This window comes from Rhinoderma darwinii, unplaced genomic scaffold (genome assembly GCF_050947455.1).
Source record: "Rhinoderma darwinii isolate aRhiDar2 unplaced genomic scaffold, aRhiDar2.hap1 Scaffold_488, whole genome shotgun sequence".
In the NCBI taxonomy this organism is placed as follows: Eukaryota; Metazoa; Chordata; class Amphibia; order Anura; family Rhinodermatidae; genus Rhinoderma; species Rhinoderma darwinii.
Window position 1 is genome coordinate 183,276 of NW_027464034.1, and position 16,839 is coordinate 200,114.

General features: G+C 53.0%; 1 protein-coding gene across 3 annotated transcripts; it reads right to left on the reverse strand.

The window, feature by feature from the left end:
* Window positions 1-3,143: 3,143 nt before the first annotated feature.
* On the reverse strand, window positions 3,144-13,883 carry DAG1 (dystroglycan 1). 3 transcript variants are annotated; one of them, XM_075848793.1, is made up of 3 exons: window positions 13,803-13,883; window positions 12,159-12,511; window positions 3,144-7,343 (listed from the first exon to the last, which is right to left on the reverse strand). In XM_075848793.1, the coding sequence occupies exons 2-3, from the start codon at window positions 12,426-12,428 to the stop codon at window positions 4,950-4,952; spliced, it is 2,664 nt and encodes an 887-aa protein (XP_075704908.1). In that variant the 5' UTR covers window positions 12,429-12,511; window positions 13,803-13,883; the 3' UTR covers window positions 3,144-4,949. The 3 variants fall into 3 exon arrangements, with proteins under 3 accessions (XP_075704908.1, XP_075704907.1, XP_075704909.1); XM_075848792.1 differs by lacking the exon at window positions 13,803-13,883 and adding an exon at window positions 13,434-13,620; XM_075848794.1 differs by lacking the exon at window positions 13,803-13,883 and adding an exon at window positions 13,251-13,374.
* Between the last annotated feature and the right edge of the window lie 2,956 nt (window positions 13,884-16,839).

Sequence of the window (16,839 nt, forward strand, 5' to 3'; positions counted from 1 at the left end):
GGGACATTATACTGTGTAGAGGCAGCTATGGGGACATTATACTGTGTAGAGGCAGCTATGGGGACATTATACTGTGTGGGGGCAGCTATGGGGACATTATACTGTGTGGGGGCAGCTATGGGGGCAATATACTGTGTGGAGGCAGCTATGGGGGCAATATACTGTGTGGAGGCAGCTATGGGGACATTATACTGTGTGGAGGCAGCTATGGGACATTATACTGTGTGGAGGCAGCTATGGGGGCATTATACTGTGTGGAGGCAGCTATGGGGACATTATACTGTGTGGGGGCAGCTATGGGGACATTATACTGTGTGGGGGCAGCTATGGGGACATTATACTGTGTGGGGGCAGCTATGGGGACATTATACTGTGTGGAGGCAGCTATGGGGACATTATACTGTGTGGAGGCAGCTATGGGGGCATTATACTGTGTGGAGGCAGCTATGGGGACATTATACTGTGTGGAGGCAGCTATGGGGACATTATACTGTGTGGAGGCAGCTATGGGGACATTATACTGTGTGGAGGCAGCTATGGGGGCATTATACTGTGTGGGGGCAGCTATGGGGGTATTATACTGTGTGGAGGCAGCTATGGGGGTATTATACTGTGTGGAGGCAGCTATGGGGACATTATACTGTGTGGAGGCAGCTATGAGGGCATTATACTGTGTGGAGGCAGCTATGAGGACATTATACTGTGTGGAGGCAGCTATGGGGGCATTATACTGTGTGGAGGCAGCTATGGGGGCATTATACTGTGTGGAGGCAGCTATGGGGGCATTATACTGTGTGGAGGCAGCTATGGGGACATTATACTGTGTGGAGGCAGCTATGGGGGCATTATACTGTGTGGAGGCAGCTATGGGGACATTATACTGTGTGGAGGCAGCTATGGGGGCATTATACTGTGTGGAGGCAGCTATGGGGGCATTATACTGTGTGGAGGCAGCTATGGGGACATTATACTGTGTGGAGGCAGCTATGGGGACATTATACTGTGTGGAGGCAGCTATGGGGGCATTATACTGTGTGGGGGCAGCTATGGGGGTATTATACTGTGTGGAGGCAGCTATGGGGACATTATACTGTGTGGAGGCAGCTATGGGGGCATTATACTGTGTGGAGGCAGCTATGAGGACATTATACTGTGTGGAGGCAGCTATGGGGGCATTATACTGTGTGGAGGCAGCTATGGGGGCATTATACTGTGTGGAGGCAGCTATGGGGACATTATACTGTGTGGGGGCAGCTATGGGGGCATTATACTGTGGGGGCAGCTATGAGGACATTATACTGTGTGGAGGCAGCTATGGGGGCATTATACTGTGTGGAGGCAGCTATGGGAACATTATACTGTGTGGAGGCAGCTATGGGGGCATTATACTGTGTGGAGGCAGCTATGGGGGTATTATACTGTGTGGGGGCAGCTATGGGGATATTATACTGTGTGGAGGCAGCTATGGGGACATTATACTGTGTGGAGGCAGTTATGGGGACATTATACTGTGTGGGGGCAGCTATGGGGACATTATACTGTGTGGAGGCAGCTATGGGGACATTATACTGTGTGGAGGCAGCTATGGGGACATTATACTGTGTGGGGGCAGCTATGGGGGCATTATACTGTGTGGAGGCAGCTATGGGGGTATTATACTGTGTGGAGGCAGCTATGGGGACATTATACTGTGTGGAGGCAGCTATGGGGGCATTATACTGTGTGGAGGCAGCTATGGGGGCATTATACTGTGTGGAGGCAGCTATGAGGACATTATACTGTGTGGAGGCAGCTATGGGGGCATTATACTGTGTGGAGGCAGCTATGGGGGTATTATACTGTGTGGGGGCAGCTATGGGGATATTATACTGTGTGGAGGCAGCTATGGGGACATTATACTGTGTGGAGGCAGCTATGGGGGCATTATACTGTGTGGGGGCAGCTATGGGGGCATTATACTGTGTGGAGGCAGCTATGGGGACATTATACTGTGTGGAGGCAGCTATGGGGGCATTATACTGTGTGGAGGCAGCTATGGGGGCATTATACTGTGTGGAGGCAGCTATGAGGACATTATACTGTGTGGAGGCAGCTATGGGGGTATATTATACAGCAGCTTGGGGGGGGGGGGGGGGGTTCTACATTAATTTAATGGTTTGGCCTAAATAATTTTTTACTAATCGTGATTTTCATTTAGGTCACAGCCTTAGGCCTTATTCACACAGCGCATTTTACGACCTTGTTACACGTGTTAAAACAACGGAGCTGTGCAATACAATGGGGCCATTCAGATATTCAGTGTTTTTCCTAATCTTGGGGGATTTTTGCGCATCGCGCACCCATTGAAGTCACATTCGCGTTTTTCACGCACCAGTTGCTTAAGAAATGATGAGAAAAATAAAACACGTTCAGGTTTTTTTGCAGACGTAAAAAACGCGTGACATACGTGCGTAAAAAAAAACCCGCAGACACGCACTGTACACAGAACGGCAACACAGGAAAAACGCTGCGTCTTTTACGCGTGCAAAACAGACACGGACGTGTGAATAAGGACTTCGTATGCAGATGATCGCGTCTCTACGGTGGCAGGACTCGTGCTCTGCAGAGTATAGTGGCAGTCGGTGGGGACATCAGCTGGACAATGACTACACGCAGATACGTACAATGGCGGGAGGACCGTCACCATGACCCAGAAGGGGTTAATGGACCACTCTGGCCGGGTCCGGGATTATTCTGTAAATGGCGATCAGTAGGACATGAACCAAGGCACAGAGTGGAGCCAGAAACCGGGAACGGGGCGCATCCGGACAATAACCCCCAACATCCCTGGCAGGAGCAGAGTACATGATGCAGTCGTTTTATGTACCGTACCCGACCTTGCTTCTAGGGGAGGAGCGTGCGCAGATCCGACAGGACACGTCTATGGAAGTGCGTGCTCCACCGTTTGCACGAGGCGCGGCTGAGATCCGGCACACGCGGGTCTGGAATATACCTCTGTATACAGTATATATACCCTGCACCATAGACTGCGGCGGCCGGGACTGACCGTGGCCTGACTCCATTCTTCACGTTGAGATGCCCCCGGTCCAGGGCCGGATTGGTGGAGCGGCGTCAGACGCAGCGTAATAACCAGACGCGGGAGGTAAAGTCACGGTGGTTTATTGTCTCTATACAATAACAAGATCTGTAAGATACATACACACTATATGCTCCACCTGCGCGAGCGGCCGCAGCAACACATCATCAATGGTGCACAGAAAGGGATTGTGGGTAGAATCATGGACAAGTAATAAGGCAAATCGTTTCATGATGAAATCGCAGCCCGCGTGGGGAGGGGGCGCCGTGGAGCCCAGGCCGTCCCCTCCCCCTCGTGGTTTACACAAACTCTTTGTAACTTGTAATGTGCTTTAACGTGTACCCAGCGTCTGCACAGCGGCGGCGGCCATTGTGGGGGCGGCGGCTCCATCTCCGGAATATCACCAGTTACCACATTCTTAAGATTGTAGCCCAAAGAAGGCGATGCTCAAATCTCAAAATGGCCGCTTCCGCAGTGCTGACGCGTTACATTTTTAGGGGACCCGGCCTCCGTGGTCACAAGAACTGAACCGGGAGGCCGAGCAACGGGGCAAATCTCATCGATCTGAAAATGACCAAACAAACAATGTGCCGCAACCAGAGAACGCACCGGCACCGCCCCCAGGCCCCGCCCCGAGGCCCCGCCCAGACACATTTGGCTGTTTATATAAAATCATCGACCAATGGTGAGAGTAGAAGCGATCGGTATAATACGGATCCAGTGTCATCGCTACACACAGCAGGACATTTATTATGGCTTTAGTGTGTCGTGTGCTCCGTCTCCTCCACCGCAACGCCAAAGGCTCGAGACGTTATTGCAAATCACTTTTCTTCCTTCACAATGAAACTAAAAACGATAAGAAAACCCAAGCGGAAAAAGTAAAGCAAAAACCGCAGAAGACTCAACAAAATCGTGATAAATAAGGTTAACGCAAAAACCGTGGGGGGAGGGGACATTAAAAACCGTATATGATGGGGAAGGCGCAGCAGAGTGAGCGATCGCGGGTATCGCCCACATTAGTAAGAATCCTACAAACCGCCAGCGTTACAGAATCGACAGTTTTCGTAATAAAACACTTTGAGGCTGTATCAAAACTTTTTGTTAAAAAAATGGGTGATAAGTGGACTCCGGGGCCAGCACCAGACGGGATCAGCGGCGCCGGGTCAGAGACTTCATTGATGGGCGGAGATTATGAAGCTGAATCAGTCAGAAGGAAATCAACCACATAAAAATATTGCATCTTTACATACGACCCCCGCGGGATCAGAAAGAAGAGCCGGACCCAGGACGTGCCGGTGCGGGGGGCTGCGGGCAGAGCGGGGAGGACGGCCGCCCACCTCCCCCTACACAAGCCGTACATGGAGCGGTCTCCAGCGGGGGGTTATTCTGAAGTTAATCGTCCCGATCACAAATAAAATAACTGGATTAAAATGTAAAAACATAAAATAAAAACCCGGTGTGAGTTCTCCGGACAGCGCCGCCGCGCGAGGATAGATGTGGCGCCTCTGTCCTGTCGTAGACACACGTGGACAAAATAAAATACAGTTAGTGTTAAAGGCAAAAAACAGCAGAGAACCGAAGGCCCCCGGAGCGGAGTCAGGGAGTCCGGCCGCTTCAGCGTCTTTGCCTGCAATCTAGACGTGGGCGCACATTTGTATTAACACAAATATGAAAATGGTGGATGTCCCATGCGGGTCAGCGGCTGTGGGGGAGCGGGGCCTCAGCACCCCAAGTCTCTAGAAAACAAATTCCAGGTCTTTGATTCTTTGCTTAGAACAGCAGAGTTTTCTGTCTGGTGACAGTAGATTGCAGGCGACCGCGCTCTGTATGGAACCGCCAGCCCTGATCCGCCCCGCGCAGAGGACATCGTTCATTAAGGGGGTACATAAGGGGGTGGTGATCGGTAAGGGGTCATGTTTTTGGGGCGAGAGCCTTTCCCCTCCATGGGTGCTGTGAAAGGTGGGGGAGGTTGGTAAGGGGGAGCATTAGGGTCCTCATCCCTAAGAGGTGTGTATTCCCCTAAGTTGTCGTGGTTTAAGGGCATGGTCTCTGGCACATTCTGGTTGGGGTACTCTGGAGGTGGCAGGGGGGCTTTCTCCTCCTTCAGGATCAGTGGCATACTAGAGGAAGGGGGCGGCTTGGAGTCGTCCAGTTCATCCGCAAATATTATAGGAACCCCTTTCTTGATGAACGTCGCCTGGTCCTCGATGGTTAACTTGCCTTTCCTCTTCTTACGGTAACAAATCATTGCTATTATACCGGCTATTAACAAGATGGCGGCCACCACCACGGCCGGGATTACCGTGTGAAGGTAGACGTCATCCTCGCTGCTCTTCTCGGGATTTCGGTCAGCAGCTACTGTTGGGGCAACCATGGTGACCACACGTTCGTCTGGGGTCAGGGGGATCCTAAAGTGACTGTGCATGTGCTGGCAGCTGCCGGTGAGGGTCATGGAAATGTCCTCAAGTCTGAACTCCGGCTCCATGGCAGCGATGAAGTGCTGTCTGGGCTTCCCTTGGTCATCGTAGATCTTCTTTCCGATGGCCTCGATTTGGTCTTTTGGACACTGGTCTACAGGCAGCGTGTTATTGGTCCACTCCACTACGATGGAGCCCTTGGTGATATTCTGCACCGTGATGGAGCTGCTATTCCGATCCCCAAAGGCGAAGCCAAGTTTCTTCACCATCTGGATTTTCTTGTTAATGTCATTGACGACAGAGTTGTGGTCGCCCTGAAACCTGCCATTAAATTTAATAGGCGATGGCTCCTTGAGGAACAAGTTGCGGACTTGGATTTCGAGAGCGTCTACAGCGGTGAGGCCGCCCTTATCCGTAGCTTTTAAGTAGTATTCATGATCTCCCACATGACTAGAATCGGGCATGCCATACATGACTTGACTTGTGCTGTTGAGGATCACCCACATCTTATCACGAGGACTGACGCTTTTCCTGGGCTCAAGTGTAAGTCTAAGATTATCGGTGGTGCCGTCTTCTTTATCGTAGAACGTATCTGGTGGGATTTTAACCTCAAAATAGGTGCCCACCCAAGCAACAACTTTATCCACATGGTTCTTGAGTTCCGGTTCCGTGTTATATACGCGTGGCGTGCCGCTGGTAGAGGTACGTGTGCGGCTTGGAGCAGTTGTCTCGATCTTTGTTGGTGGGGTCTTGGTATCAGGAGGTCTAGTTTTGGGAGGTTTGGTTCTCCGGGTTGGTTTTCTGGTTGAGGCTGTGGATGAATCTGTACTTGGAGTTGTTGCTGGTTTCAGGGTGGACTTCGGCCTTCTCGTAGTAGCAGAAGGAGGAGTGGCGGTCGCGGTTGGCTCTATATATGAAGGCCGGGTCATTGTTGGAGGAATACCAGGAAACACGCTTGTGGGTTCCACCTTTGTTGGATGGACAACAGTAAGAGTTGGAGTATGCATTATCTGTCCTCTTGTTCTTATGGTCATGGTAGGTTTCCCAGGAAGAGGGATCGGCTCACGGACCGGAGGGGCAGTTGTATCCGTTGGGCCCGCTATAGCTGGTGACGTTGGAGTAGGGACAATCCTTACAGGTGGCTCATGGGCGGCTGTGGTAGGAGGCCCAAGTGCCGTCACTGGGGTTGGAGTGGTGTAAATCTGCCTCCGGATCCTTTTAGGCATATGCGGCTTCTTGTTGGCAATGTGCCACCCTACAACTGGGTAACCGAGCCGGGCAGACATCGTCCCTCGCTTTGCAGGAACCTCAACAGAACTGATATTGGGAACACTGTTCTGATCCATGGAGCAACCAACTTTCCATGACAGCAAGGCCCCATTCTCAACCACTTTCTTAGCATTTCCAGGCCCTGCCATAAAAGCAGACATATCAAACAGTCTATTATTAACCACCGGAACCAACTTCATTTGATACAGCTCCACCTCGGAGAAGTCCCTCATCCTCCTCAGAAGGTCCACTCTCTGCTTTGGACTCATTTTTGTCAAATCGGCATCCAAGATTACCGTAAGGATAGTAATGGGCTCATCGGTGCCACACAAAAAGGGTGATATGTCATTGGATTCGGGCCCAGCCAGTCGGATAGACTGCGGTTCACTGTGATCCTCAGGATGAACTTCAATGGAAAAGACATGGGAGGCTTGTGGCGTAGAGGAGCCGTTAGCAGCCAGCAGAAAGGTGGTGACGGAAATGTCATATACTCCTTTATCACTGTCCAGTGGAAGTCCTTCCAGCACATGGTCCTCCCAGTGCAGCCACGACGGGAGCGTCTCCTTCCCAACCTCATCAATCTACGGAGGAAAGAAACAAAAATATGTTCAGTGAACGGCTCAGAGTCATCAACGTCACAAATCACTTCATAAGAAAAGAGGACAGGGAGGAGGCCGAAGAGTATCTGCCCCACGTCCCGTCTAGAACGGCTTCTATGGCAAACCAGATCATCACAGAGCAAAGACCAGAACAAAACCAGGGACATGAGGCAAAAACCCAGCGTCTCTACGTCACAAGATGAGGGACCATGACTGGCGGTCAGAGAAGGAGCCCTGCGGTTACCATGCAGTAACTGGTGCCGGGACGTGTGCTGCGCTCTATCAGGTTCTCCTCTCACGTTCTGCAGCTTTCTATCCATCTCTTAGGTTATTCGCAACTTGTGATGGTCAATGCCAGGCCCGTAACTCCACACCACAACTTACAATGCTGCAGGAAGCGCCCATCAGTGGAAGCCGAACTACCCGCAGGAACTAGTCCTCTACAAGCATCTACCTGCCGCATGCCACGCTCAAACCGTCCCCCACCACCCGTCCTCTACCTGCCGCATGCCACGCTCAAACCGTCCCCCACCACCCGTCCTCTACCTGCCGCATGCCACGCTCAAACCGTCCCGCACCGCCCGTCCTCTACAAGCATCTACCTGCCACATGCCACGCTCAAACCGTCCCGCACCGCCCGTCCTCTACCTGCCGCATGCCACGCTCAAAACTGTCCCACCGCCTGTCCTCTACCTGCCGCATGTCACGCTCAAACCGTCCCGCACCACCCGTCCTCTACTTGCCGCATGTCACGCTCAAATCGTCCCGCACCACCCGTCCTCTACTTGCCGCATGTCACGCTCAAACCGTCCCGCATCACCCGTCCTCTACCTGTCGCATGCCACGCTCAAACCGTCCCGCACCGCCCTCTACCTGCCGCATGCCACCCTCAAACCGTCCCGCACCACCCGCCCTCTACCTGCCGCATGCCACGCTCAAACCGTCCCGCACCATCCGCCCTCTACCTGTCGCATGCCACGCTCAAACCGTCCCGCACGCCACCCTCAAACCGTCCCGCACCGCCCTCTACCTGCCGCATGCCACCCTCAAACCGTCCCGCACCACCCGCGCTCTACCTGTCGCATGCCACGCTCAAACCGTCCCGCACCATCCGCCCTCTACCTGTCGCATGCCGCGCTCAAACCGTCCCGCACCATCCGCCCTCTACCTGCTGCATGCCACCCTCAAACCGTCCCGCACCGCCCTCTACCTGCCGCATGCCACGCTCAAACCGTCCCGCACCGCCCTCTACCTGCCGCATGCCACGCTCAAACCGTCCCGCACCGCCCTCTACCTGTCGCATGCCACCCTCAAACCGTCCCGCACCGCCCTCTACCTGTCGCATGCCACCCTCAAACCGTCCCGCACCACCCGCCCTCTACCTGCCGCATGCCACGCTCAAACCGTCCCGCACCATCCGCCCTCTACCTGTCGCATGCCACCCTCAAACCGTCCCGCACCATCCGCCCTCTACCTGCCGCATGCCACCCTCAAACCGTCCCGCACCGCCCTCTACCTGCCGCATGCCACCCTCAAACCGTCCCGCACCACCCGCCCTCTACCTGCCGCATGCCACACTCAAACCGTCCCGCACCATCCGCCCTCTACCTGTCGCATGCCACGCTCAAACCGTCCCGCACCGCCCTCTACCTGCCGCATGCCACCCTCAAACCGTCCCGCACCATCCGCCCTCTACCTGCCGCATGCCACCCTCAAACCGTCCCGCACCACCCGCCCTCTACATGCCGCATGCCACCCTCAAACCGTCCCGCACCACCCGCCCTCTACCTGCCGCATGCCACCCTCAAACCGTCCCGCACCACCCTCTACAAGCATCTACCTGCAGGACAGTACAGAGCTACCTGCCCCATGCACTCTCAAGGCTCCCTCCACCCGTCCTGTACCCCCATCCAGTACCACATGTCCAGTACCCTTCATTATACAATGCTGGAGCTTTATTTACATGGGACTGCAGGATTTACCTCAGATAACCTTATACTGCAGGGAGATGTAGGGGAAGTGTGTGCAGATCATCGGTCGCTCCCTTTAAACCGGAGCCTCTTCTTCCAGTTACTGAATGAACTGAGGGGATGGAACGAGGGGAATTCTGGAAAGTGTGACTCGTGCGCTATAATAAGCAGCTGAGAGTCCTGTGCCCCACCCATGAGAGCCGGGCATGGCGGTGCATGGATTGTGGTAGATTACAGCAGGACGGGTGGGGGGGGGGCACCGTGCAGCAACTTCTCATATTGCTAGAACATAAATACAGGCCCGGACAAGAAGACCGACAACCACAGAGTGCAATACCGTCCAGCACACCCCGCGTCTGAGGAGGGAGCAGCTCTTCTAAAACACAAGTCTGCCATACAGGAGTCAGGGAAAGCGGAGTGCCAAGTCCTGTGTAATAAGCAGTGTTTGCTCTGACTACTGGGCAGTAGGGGGCGCTCCATACAGACCCCGGCACAGCTGGGACTGACACGCTGGGATCCTCTGTGCTGCAGTCAGGAAGTCTTGCTGTATTTTTAGCTCTGTATCCCGCTATTAGGAGTGTGTGTGTGTGAGTGTGTGTGAGTGAGTGTGAGTGAGTGTGAGTGAGTGTGTGTGAGAGTGTGTAGGTGTGAGTGTGTAGGTGAGTGTGAGTGAGTGTGAGCGTGTGTCTGAGTGTGTGTGAGTGTGTAGGTGAGAGTGAGTGAGTGAGTGTGAGCGTGTGTGTCCACAGCGTGACCTTCTCAGCACAATCCTCATCCATCTACACTACGGAGCTGCTCGGGGGCCTCCCCTCCACCAGGACATGACACAAAGCAGCAAACTCTCCAGTCACCTTCAGAGCTGCAAGCACAATTCTACTGGTTGCTCCGGATGGGACTGGAGTATATTAACACTATAGCCGCCAATGCACTTTGGCGTTTCTTCTCCGAACCAATGACTGTCAGGCAGGGCCTAGCCGGCAGCGCTCTCTGGAGTCAGCCTTTCCTCTAGCAAAACCTTGGTTTAGAACAACAAGCAGCCATTTATGGTGAGAAAGGCGACCTCCGGGGGAAAAGACGTCACGGACCCGCCCCCGAGCCGCTCACCGTTAACCCCGGACATGCCGGCTCTGGGAGCATGTTCCCCCAGCACACAGAACGAGAGGCGGCCGCACAGGACGATGGTTAATGATTATCGCGTCTGGTAACAGACGATCGGTCGTGGCGCTGGAATCGCTGCGGTCGGGGAGACTCGTATGTTCTGGTTACATTTCTTGTCTGGCAGCAGCCCGAGCAGAGACATTTCCCAGCATCCCCTTCATGCTGCGGGGAGTCACGTACTAGAGGTCTATGGTCGCTCATGGGATTGGCGCAGCGGTCAGAATACAAACAGCTCCGTAACGGAGCGGCGACGCAGGAAGATCAGCCACGTCCTCCGTTAGTCCAGGACTGAGTCATTGCGCGCTCTGCCGCTTCAGTCTTCTGTGACACGGGTCGGCGGCTCTCGTCTCCTCCTCACCAGCTCCCTCAGAGTACAGACTACCACAGGAGCCGCTTCTATCCACAATGCTGGCTGCGGATTACAGGCTTTATTATATCATAATCCAGAGCCGGCGTACACAGCGATGCAAAGATAAACCCGTCCTGTCTGCCCCGAGTCCATGACCCTTCCCCAGATAGAAAACCTGGCCCAGCTGAACTACAAGAACAGACTAAGCCGCAACTAAAGCCGAACGTCTCCAACTCCTACACCGCTCCGACCATGTACACACGGCCGTACCCCTCCTCCGCTCCTCCCACACTGCCCCGCTCCTCCTTATCCTCCGCTGCCCCACACAGCCCCGCTCCTCCTCCGCTGCCCCACACAGCCCCGCTCCTCCTTATCCTCCGCTCGCCCCACACTGCCCCGCTCCTCCTTATCCTCCGCTCGCCCCACACTGCCCCGCTCCTCCTTATCCTCCGCTCGCCCCACACTGCCCCGCTCCTCCTTATCCTCCGCTCGCCCCACACTGCCCCGCTCCTCCTTATCCTCCGCTCGCCCCACACTGCCCCGCTCCTCCTTATCCTCCGCTCGCCCCACACTGCCCCGCTCCTCCTTATCCTCCGCTCGCCCCACACTGCCCCGCTCCTCCTTATCCTCCGCTCGCCCCACACTGCCCCGCTCCTCCTTATCCTCCGCTCGCCCCACACTGTCCCGCTCCTCTTCCTCCGCTCATCCCCCACAGCCCCGCTCCTGCTTATCCTCCTCCATTGCCCTACAAAGCCCCGCTCCACCTCTGCTGACCCAGACATCGCACTTCCCTACACAGCTGCTCTACTGCCCTGTACGCCGACTTCCCACAAAGCAATACACCACCTTAAATTAACAAAAAACCGCTGCAGCTACAACCTGCACATCCCGTCACACCCATCCTCCGCTTGCTGCACCGGCGACTCTCCCACCGCACACAGGACGACGCTCCCACCCTACTGGTCTTCACTGGAGTATACTGGTCCATGCAGAGCCGCCGCCGCCCCCCCATCAGTGGCGTATACTGGTCTGTGCAGCTGAAATGCTTAGAAAGATTGTGCTCCGCGCCGCCGTCTTATTCCATCAGCCCCCCACCTGACAGTCATACAACGAAGTGCTGCGAGTACCCACAGCGGATGGTCCAGACTGGCAAATATAGGGTTACACAACCCCTCCCCCAGTTGCCTTTGTGGCAGTGTTCACTGTAGTTGTGGCATTTTATTCATGAACCAGGAGGCTCAGGACACACAGAGATGGGGGGGGGGTTATCACGGGGAGCCATGGACAGACACCTCATCTCCGCCACATGGAATCGCTCACCTTGATGGACTCTCCCTCGGCAGGACGCAGATGTGTGGGGACCGTTATCCTGAACACTCTGCCCACCCCGGTGGAGCTGTCTGGGATCCCGGTCATTGGCGCCACCGTCTCTTTAACATCAGGGAAGAGGGACTGCATGGACGCCTCCAGCTGATTGTCCCAGTCCCGGCTCAAGACGGCAGGATCATGCGGCCAGACCGCCCGGGCTGAGGAGGCCAACAGAAGCACCAGGACAGTCCTGCAGACGGGGGCGGCCCCTCGTATATCCATGTCTGACGTCGTCCTCAGGGCAGCGCTCTCGGGGGTGTATATAGGACGTCTCACTGGACACTACGTTCCCGCATTACTGACATCTGGGGAGGAAACAGAAGAAAACGTGATTAGTGTGACAAAGACAGAACATCCTCAGAATACAACCCTCCATACTTTACACTGCAGGCAGAGACCGGGATGACTGGTGGACGGAGGCGTACGATAACCTGCACGTCAGTAATGTATCGGGGGGTGACGGAGACGCATCCAGTGGACGAGTGAGAAGAGGAGACGTAACAAGTAGCAGCTGTCAGTGCCACTCTACAGATGCAGTGGGATTGTGTGCAACGTAACATTATACAGCGCTGGGGTTTATGGATCCCATTCCCTGAGTCGACACCGTACAATTCAAAAACGCCCCCTCCCTGCAGACCAGTCTATCGTGTGGGGGGGGGGGGGGGGGGGGGGGGGGGGGTTGAGACGGCACCGGTGACTTACATGATCGCCCCCGGGCCGGAGAGGCCGCACGATGTCTCCAGCAAACACTCAATGTATATCAACCCACAGACCAGGCCAGAGGAGGAGCAGCGATCCCCCCCCCCCCCCCCAGCCGTCACCCCGGAGGAGCGATCACTGGCAGAATCGTGGCTGCAGGAGATCACAGAGAGGGGGCAAACCAGCGGGGTCTCCAGAAATAGCGCAGCAAATATTTATACACCACGGCGACTGCGAGGACGGGACGAGCAGAACAGGATTAAATTACAGCTCCACGTCCCGCAAGCCTCGTACTCCAGTCACACCCAGAGCTGCGGTTGATCTACACTCCGCAGTCATATGCACCGTTTTTGATGTATATTCCGGGTCTCAATTCCGCGCCGTTTTCAAAAAGAGCGGCTGCTAAACGGTGACATTCTGGTTACAATGCTGAACACCGGTTGGTGTTTGGAAACATTTTTGTTTTTCATCAACAGGAAGCAGAGATCTTGAAAAGGGCAAGGGATAGAAACAGAGTCTCTTAATTACACAGAGCTTAGAGTCATGGACAGAAGACTGGACACCGGCCCTTTAAGAACGCGTGCAGGATCTTCTTCCAGGAGCCGAGACCTCCAGAGCAGCGAGCGCCGGTTTACGTAGAGCTATTTATACCGCGCTGGGAATGGGACGGCTTTTTAAGGTTCCTATAAATAGAGGAGTCTGGGAGGGGTCACATGACCTCCACCCACGACGACAGCCTGTAAGCAGCGTGGCCTCAAGGTTAACAGAAAGCAGAGGTATTATCCACACTATGGCGCTCCTTCCGCCATATAAAGTCCTGGTTAGTGCTGGATCCCGCCGCTCCACGTCCCTGCTGATCCATTCGTTTTCCCATTAAAGTCCTTGACGTCCGTTTACCGTAGCTCGTGCGATTCAAGTGACGGCTATCCAGTGACAAACGGACATCACAACGCCCACCGTAAAGCGAGACGACCCCGGCCGCCCCTCCCCCTGCTGTAATGAAGACCGAAAACTCCATATATAAGAAAATTAAATACGGATAATTCCTCCCCTCCCCCAAATCGCATTTTACGAAGCGCAACCGTGAATGTGTTTATCAGATAGAGGCGCAAATTCCAGGCGCAAACCAGAAACCATTGACGCAAGCGGGAACGCAGAAGACACAGGAAGACGCCAAACCTGCCGATACCAAGTGAGAGCCGCGCGCTGAAAAACCGAAATACTGCAGAGTGTGACCAGAGCAAAGGAGCAGGACTGTATATTATATATAGGGGAGGAGGAGGGGAGCAGACACAGGACTGTATATTATATATAGGGGAGGAGGAGGGGCGCAGACACAGGACTGTATATTATATATAGGGGACAGGAGGAGGGGCGCAGACACAGGACTGTATATTATATATAGGGGACAGGAGGAGGGGCGCAGACACAGGACTGTATATTATATATAGGACAGGAGGAACGGTGCACGGATACAGGACTGTATATTATATATAGGACAGGAGGAACGGTGCACGGATACAGGACTGTATATTATATATAGGACAGGAGGAACGGTGCACGGATACAGGACTGTATATTATATATAGGGGAGGAGGAGGGGAGCAGACACAGGACTGTATATTATATATAGGACAGGAGGAACGGTGCACGGATACAGGACTGTATATTATATATAGGACAGGAGGAACGGTGCACGGATACAGGACTGTATATTATATATAGGACAGGAGGAACGGTGCACGGATACAGGACTGTATATTATATATAGGACAGGAGGAACGGTGCACGGATACAGGACTGTATATTATATATAGGACAGGAGGAACGGTGCACGAATACAGGACTGTATATTATATATAGGACAGGAGGAACGGTGCACGGATACAGGACTGTATATTATATATAGGGGAGGAGGAGGCACGCGGACACAGGACTGTATATTATATATAGGACAGGAGGAACGGTGCACGGATACAGGACTGTATATTATATATAGGACAGGAGGAACCGTGCACGGATACAGGACTGTATATTATATATAGGACAGGAGGAACCGTGCACGGATACAGGACTGTATATTATATATAGGACAGGAGGAACGGTGCACGGATACAGGACTGTATATTATATATAGGACAGGAGGAACCGTGCACGGATACAGGACTGTATATTATATATAGGACAGGAGGAACGGTGCACGGATACAGGACTGTATATTATATATAGGGGAGGAGGAGGCACGCGGACACAGGACTGTATATTATATATAGGACAGGAGGAACCGTGCACGGATACAGGACTGTATATTATATATAGGACAGGAGGAACGGTGCACGGATACAGGACTGTATATTATATATAGGACAGGAGGAACGGTGCACGAATACAGGACTGTATATTATATATAGGACAGGAGGAACGGTGCACGGATACAGGACTGTATATTATATATAGGACAGGAGGAACGGTGCACGGATACAGGACTGTATATTATATATAGGACAGGAGGAACGGTGCACGAATACAGGACTGTATATTATATATAGGACAGGAGGAACGGTGCACGGATACAGGACTGTATATTATATATAGGGGAGGAGGAGGCACGCGGACACAGGACTGTATATTATATATAGGACAGGAGGAGGGGAGCAGACACAGGACTGTATATTATATATAGGACAGGAGGAACGGTGCACGGATACAGGACTGTATATTATATATAGGACAGGAGGAACGGTGCACGTATACAGGACTGTATATTATATATAGGACAGGAGGAACGGTGCACGAATACAGGACTGTATATTATATATAGGACAGGAGGAACGGTGCACGGATACAGGACTGTATATTATATATAGGACAGGAGGAACGGTGCACGGATACAGGACTGTATATTATATATAGGACAGGAGGAACGGTGCACGGATACAGGACTGTATATTATATATAGGACAGGAGGAACGGTGCACGGATACAGGACTGTATATTATATATAGGACAGGAGGAACGGTGCACGGATACAGGACTGTATATTATATATAGGGGAGGAGGAGGGGAGCAGACACAGGACTGTATATTATATATAGGACAGGAGGAACGGTGCACGGATACAGGACTGTATATTATATATAGGACAGGAGGAACGGTGCACGGATACAGGACTGTATATTATATATAGGGGACAGGAGGAGGCGCAGACAGGTCTGTATATTCTATATAGGGGACAGTACAGGAGTACTACTGCCGCATTCTCCATATCCAAAGATTATACACAGTACTACTGCCACATTCTCCATATCCACGGTACTACTGCCGCATTCTCCATATCCACAGATTATACACGGTACTACTGCCGCATTCTCCATATCCACAGATTATACACGGTACTACTGCCGCATTCTCCATATCCAGATTATACACGCTACTACCGCCGTATTCTCCATATCCGCAGATTATACACGGTACTACCCCCGCATTCTCCATATCCACAGATTATACACGGTACTACCCCCGCATTCCCCATACCCACAGATTATACACGGTACTACTGCCGCATTCTCCATATCCAGATTATACACGCTACTACCGCCGTATTCTCCATATCCGCAGATTATACACGGTACTACCCCCGCATTCTCCATATCCACAGATTATACACGGTACTACTGCCACATTCTCCATATCCAGAGATTATACACGGTACTACTGCCGCATTCTCCATATCCACAGTACTACTGCCGCATCCTCCATATCCACAGATTATATACGGTACTACCCCTGCATTCTCCATATCCACAGATTATATACGGTACTACCCCTGCATTCTCCATATCCACAGTACTACCGCCACATTCTCCATATCCACAGATTATATACGGTACTACCCCTGCATTCTCCATATCCACAGATTATACACGGTACTACT

Bases quoted from the DNA above. Each gene is read 5' to 3' on its own strand.
- DAG1 (XM_075848793.1), bottom strand. From the start codon at position 12,428: ATGGATATACGAGGGGCCGCCCCCGTCTGCAGGACTGTCCTGGTGCTT. The intron at 7,344-12,158 runs GTGAGCGATTCC...TTTCCTCCGTAG, and splicing joins CCGAGGGAGAGTCCATCAAG to ATTGATGAGGTTGGGAAGGA.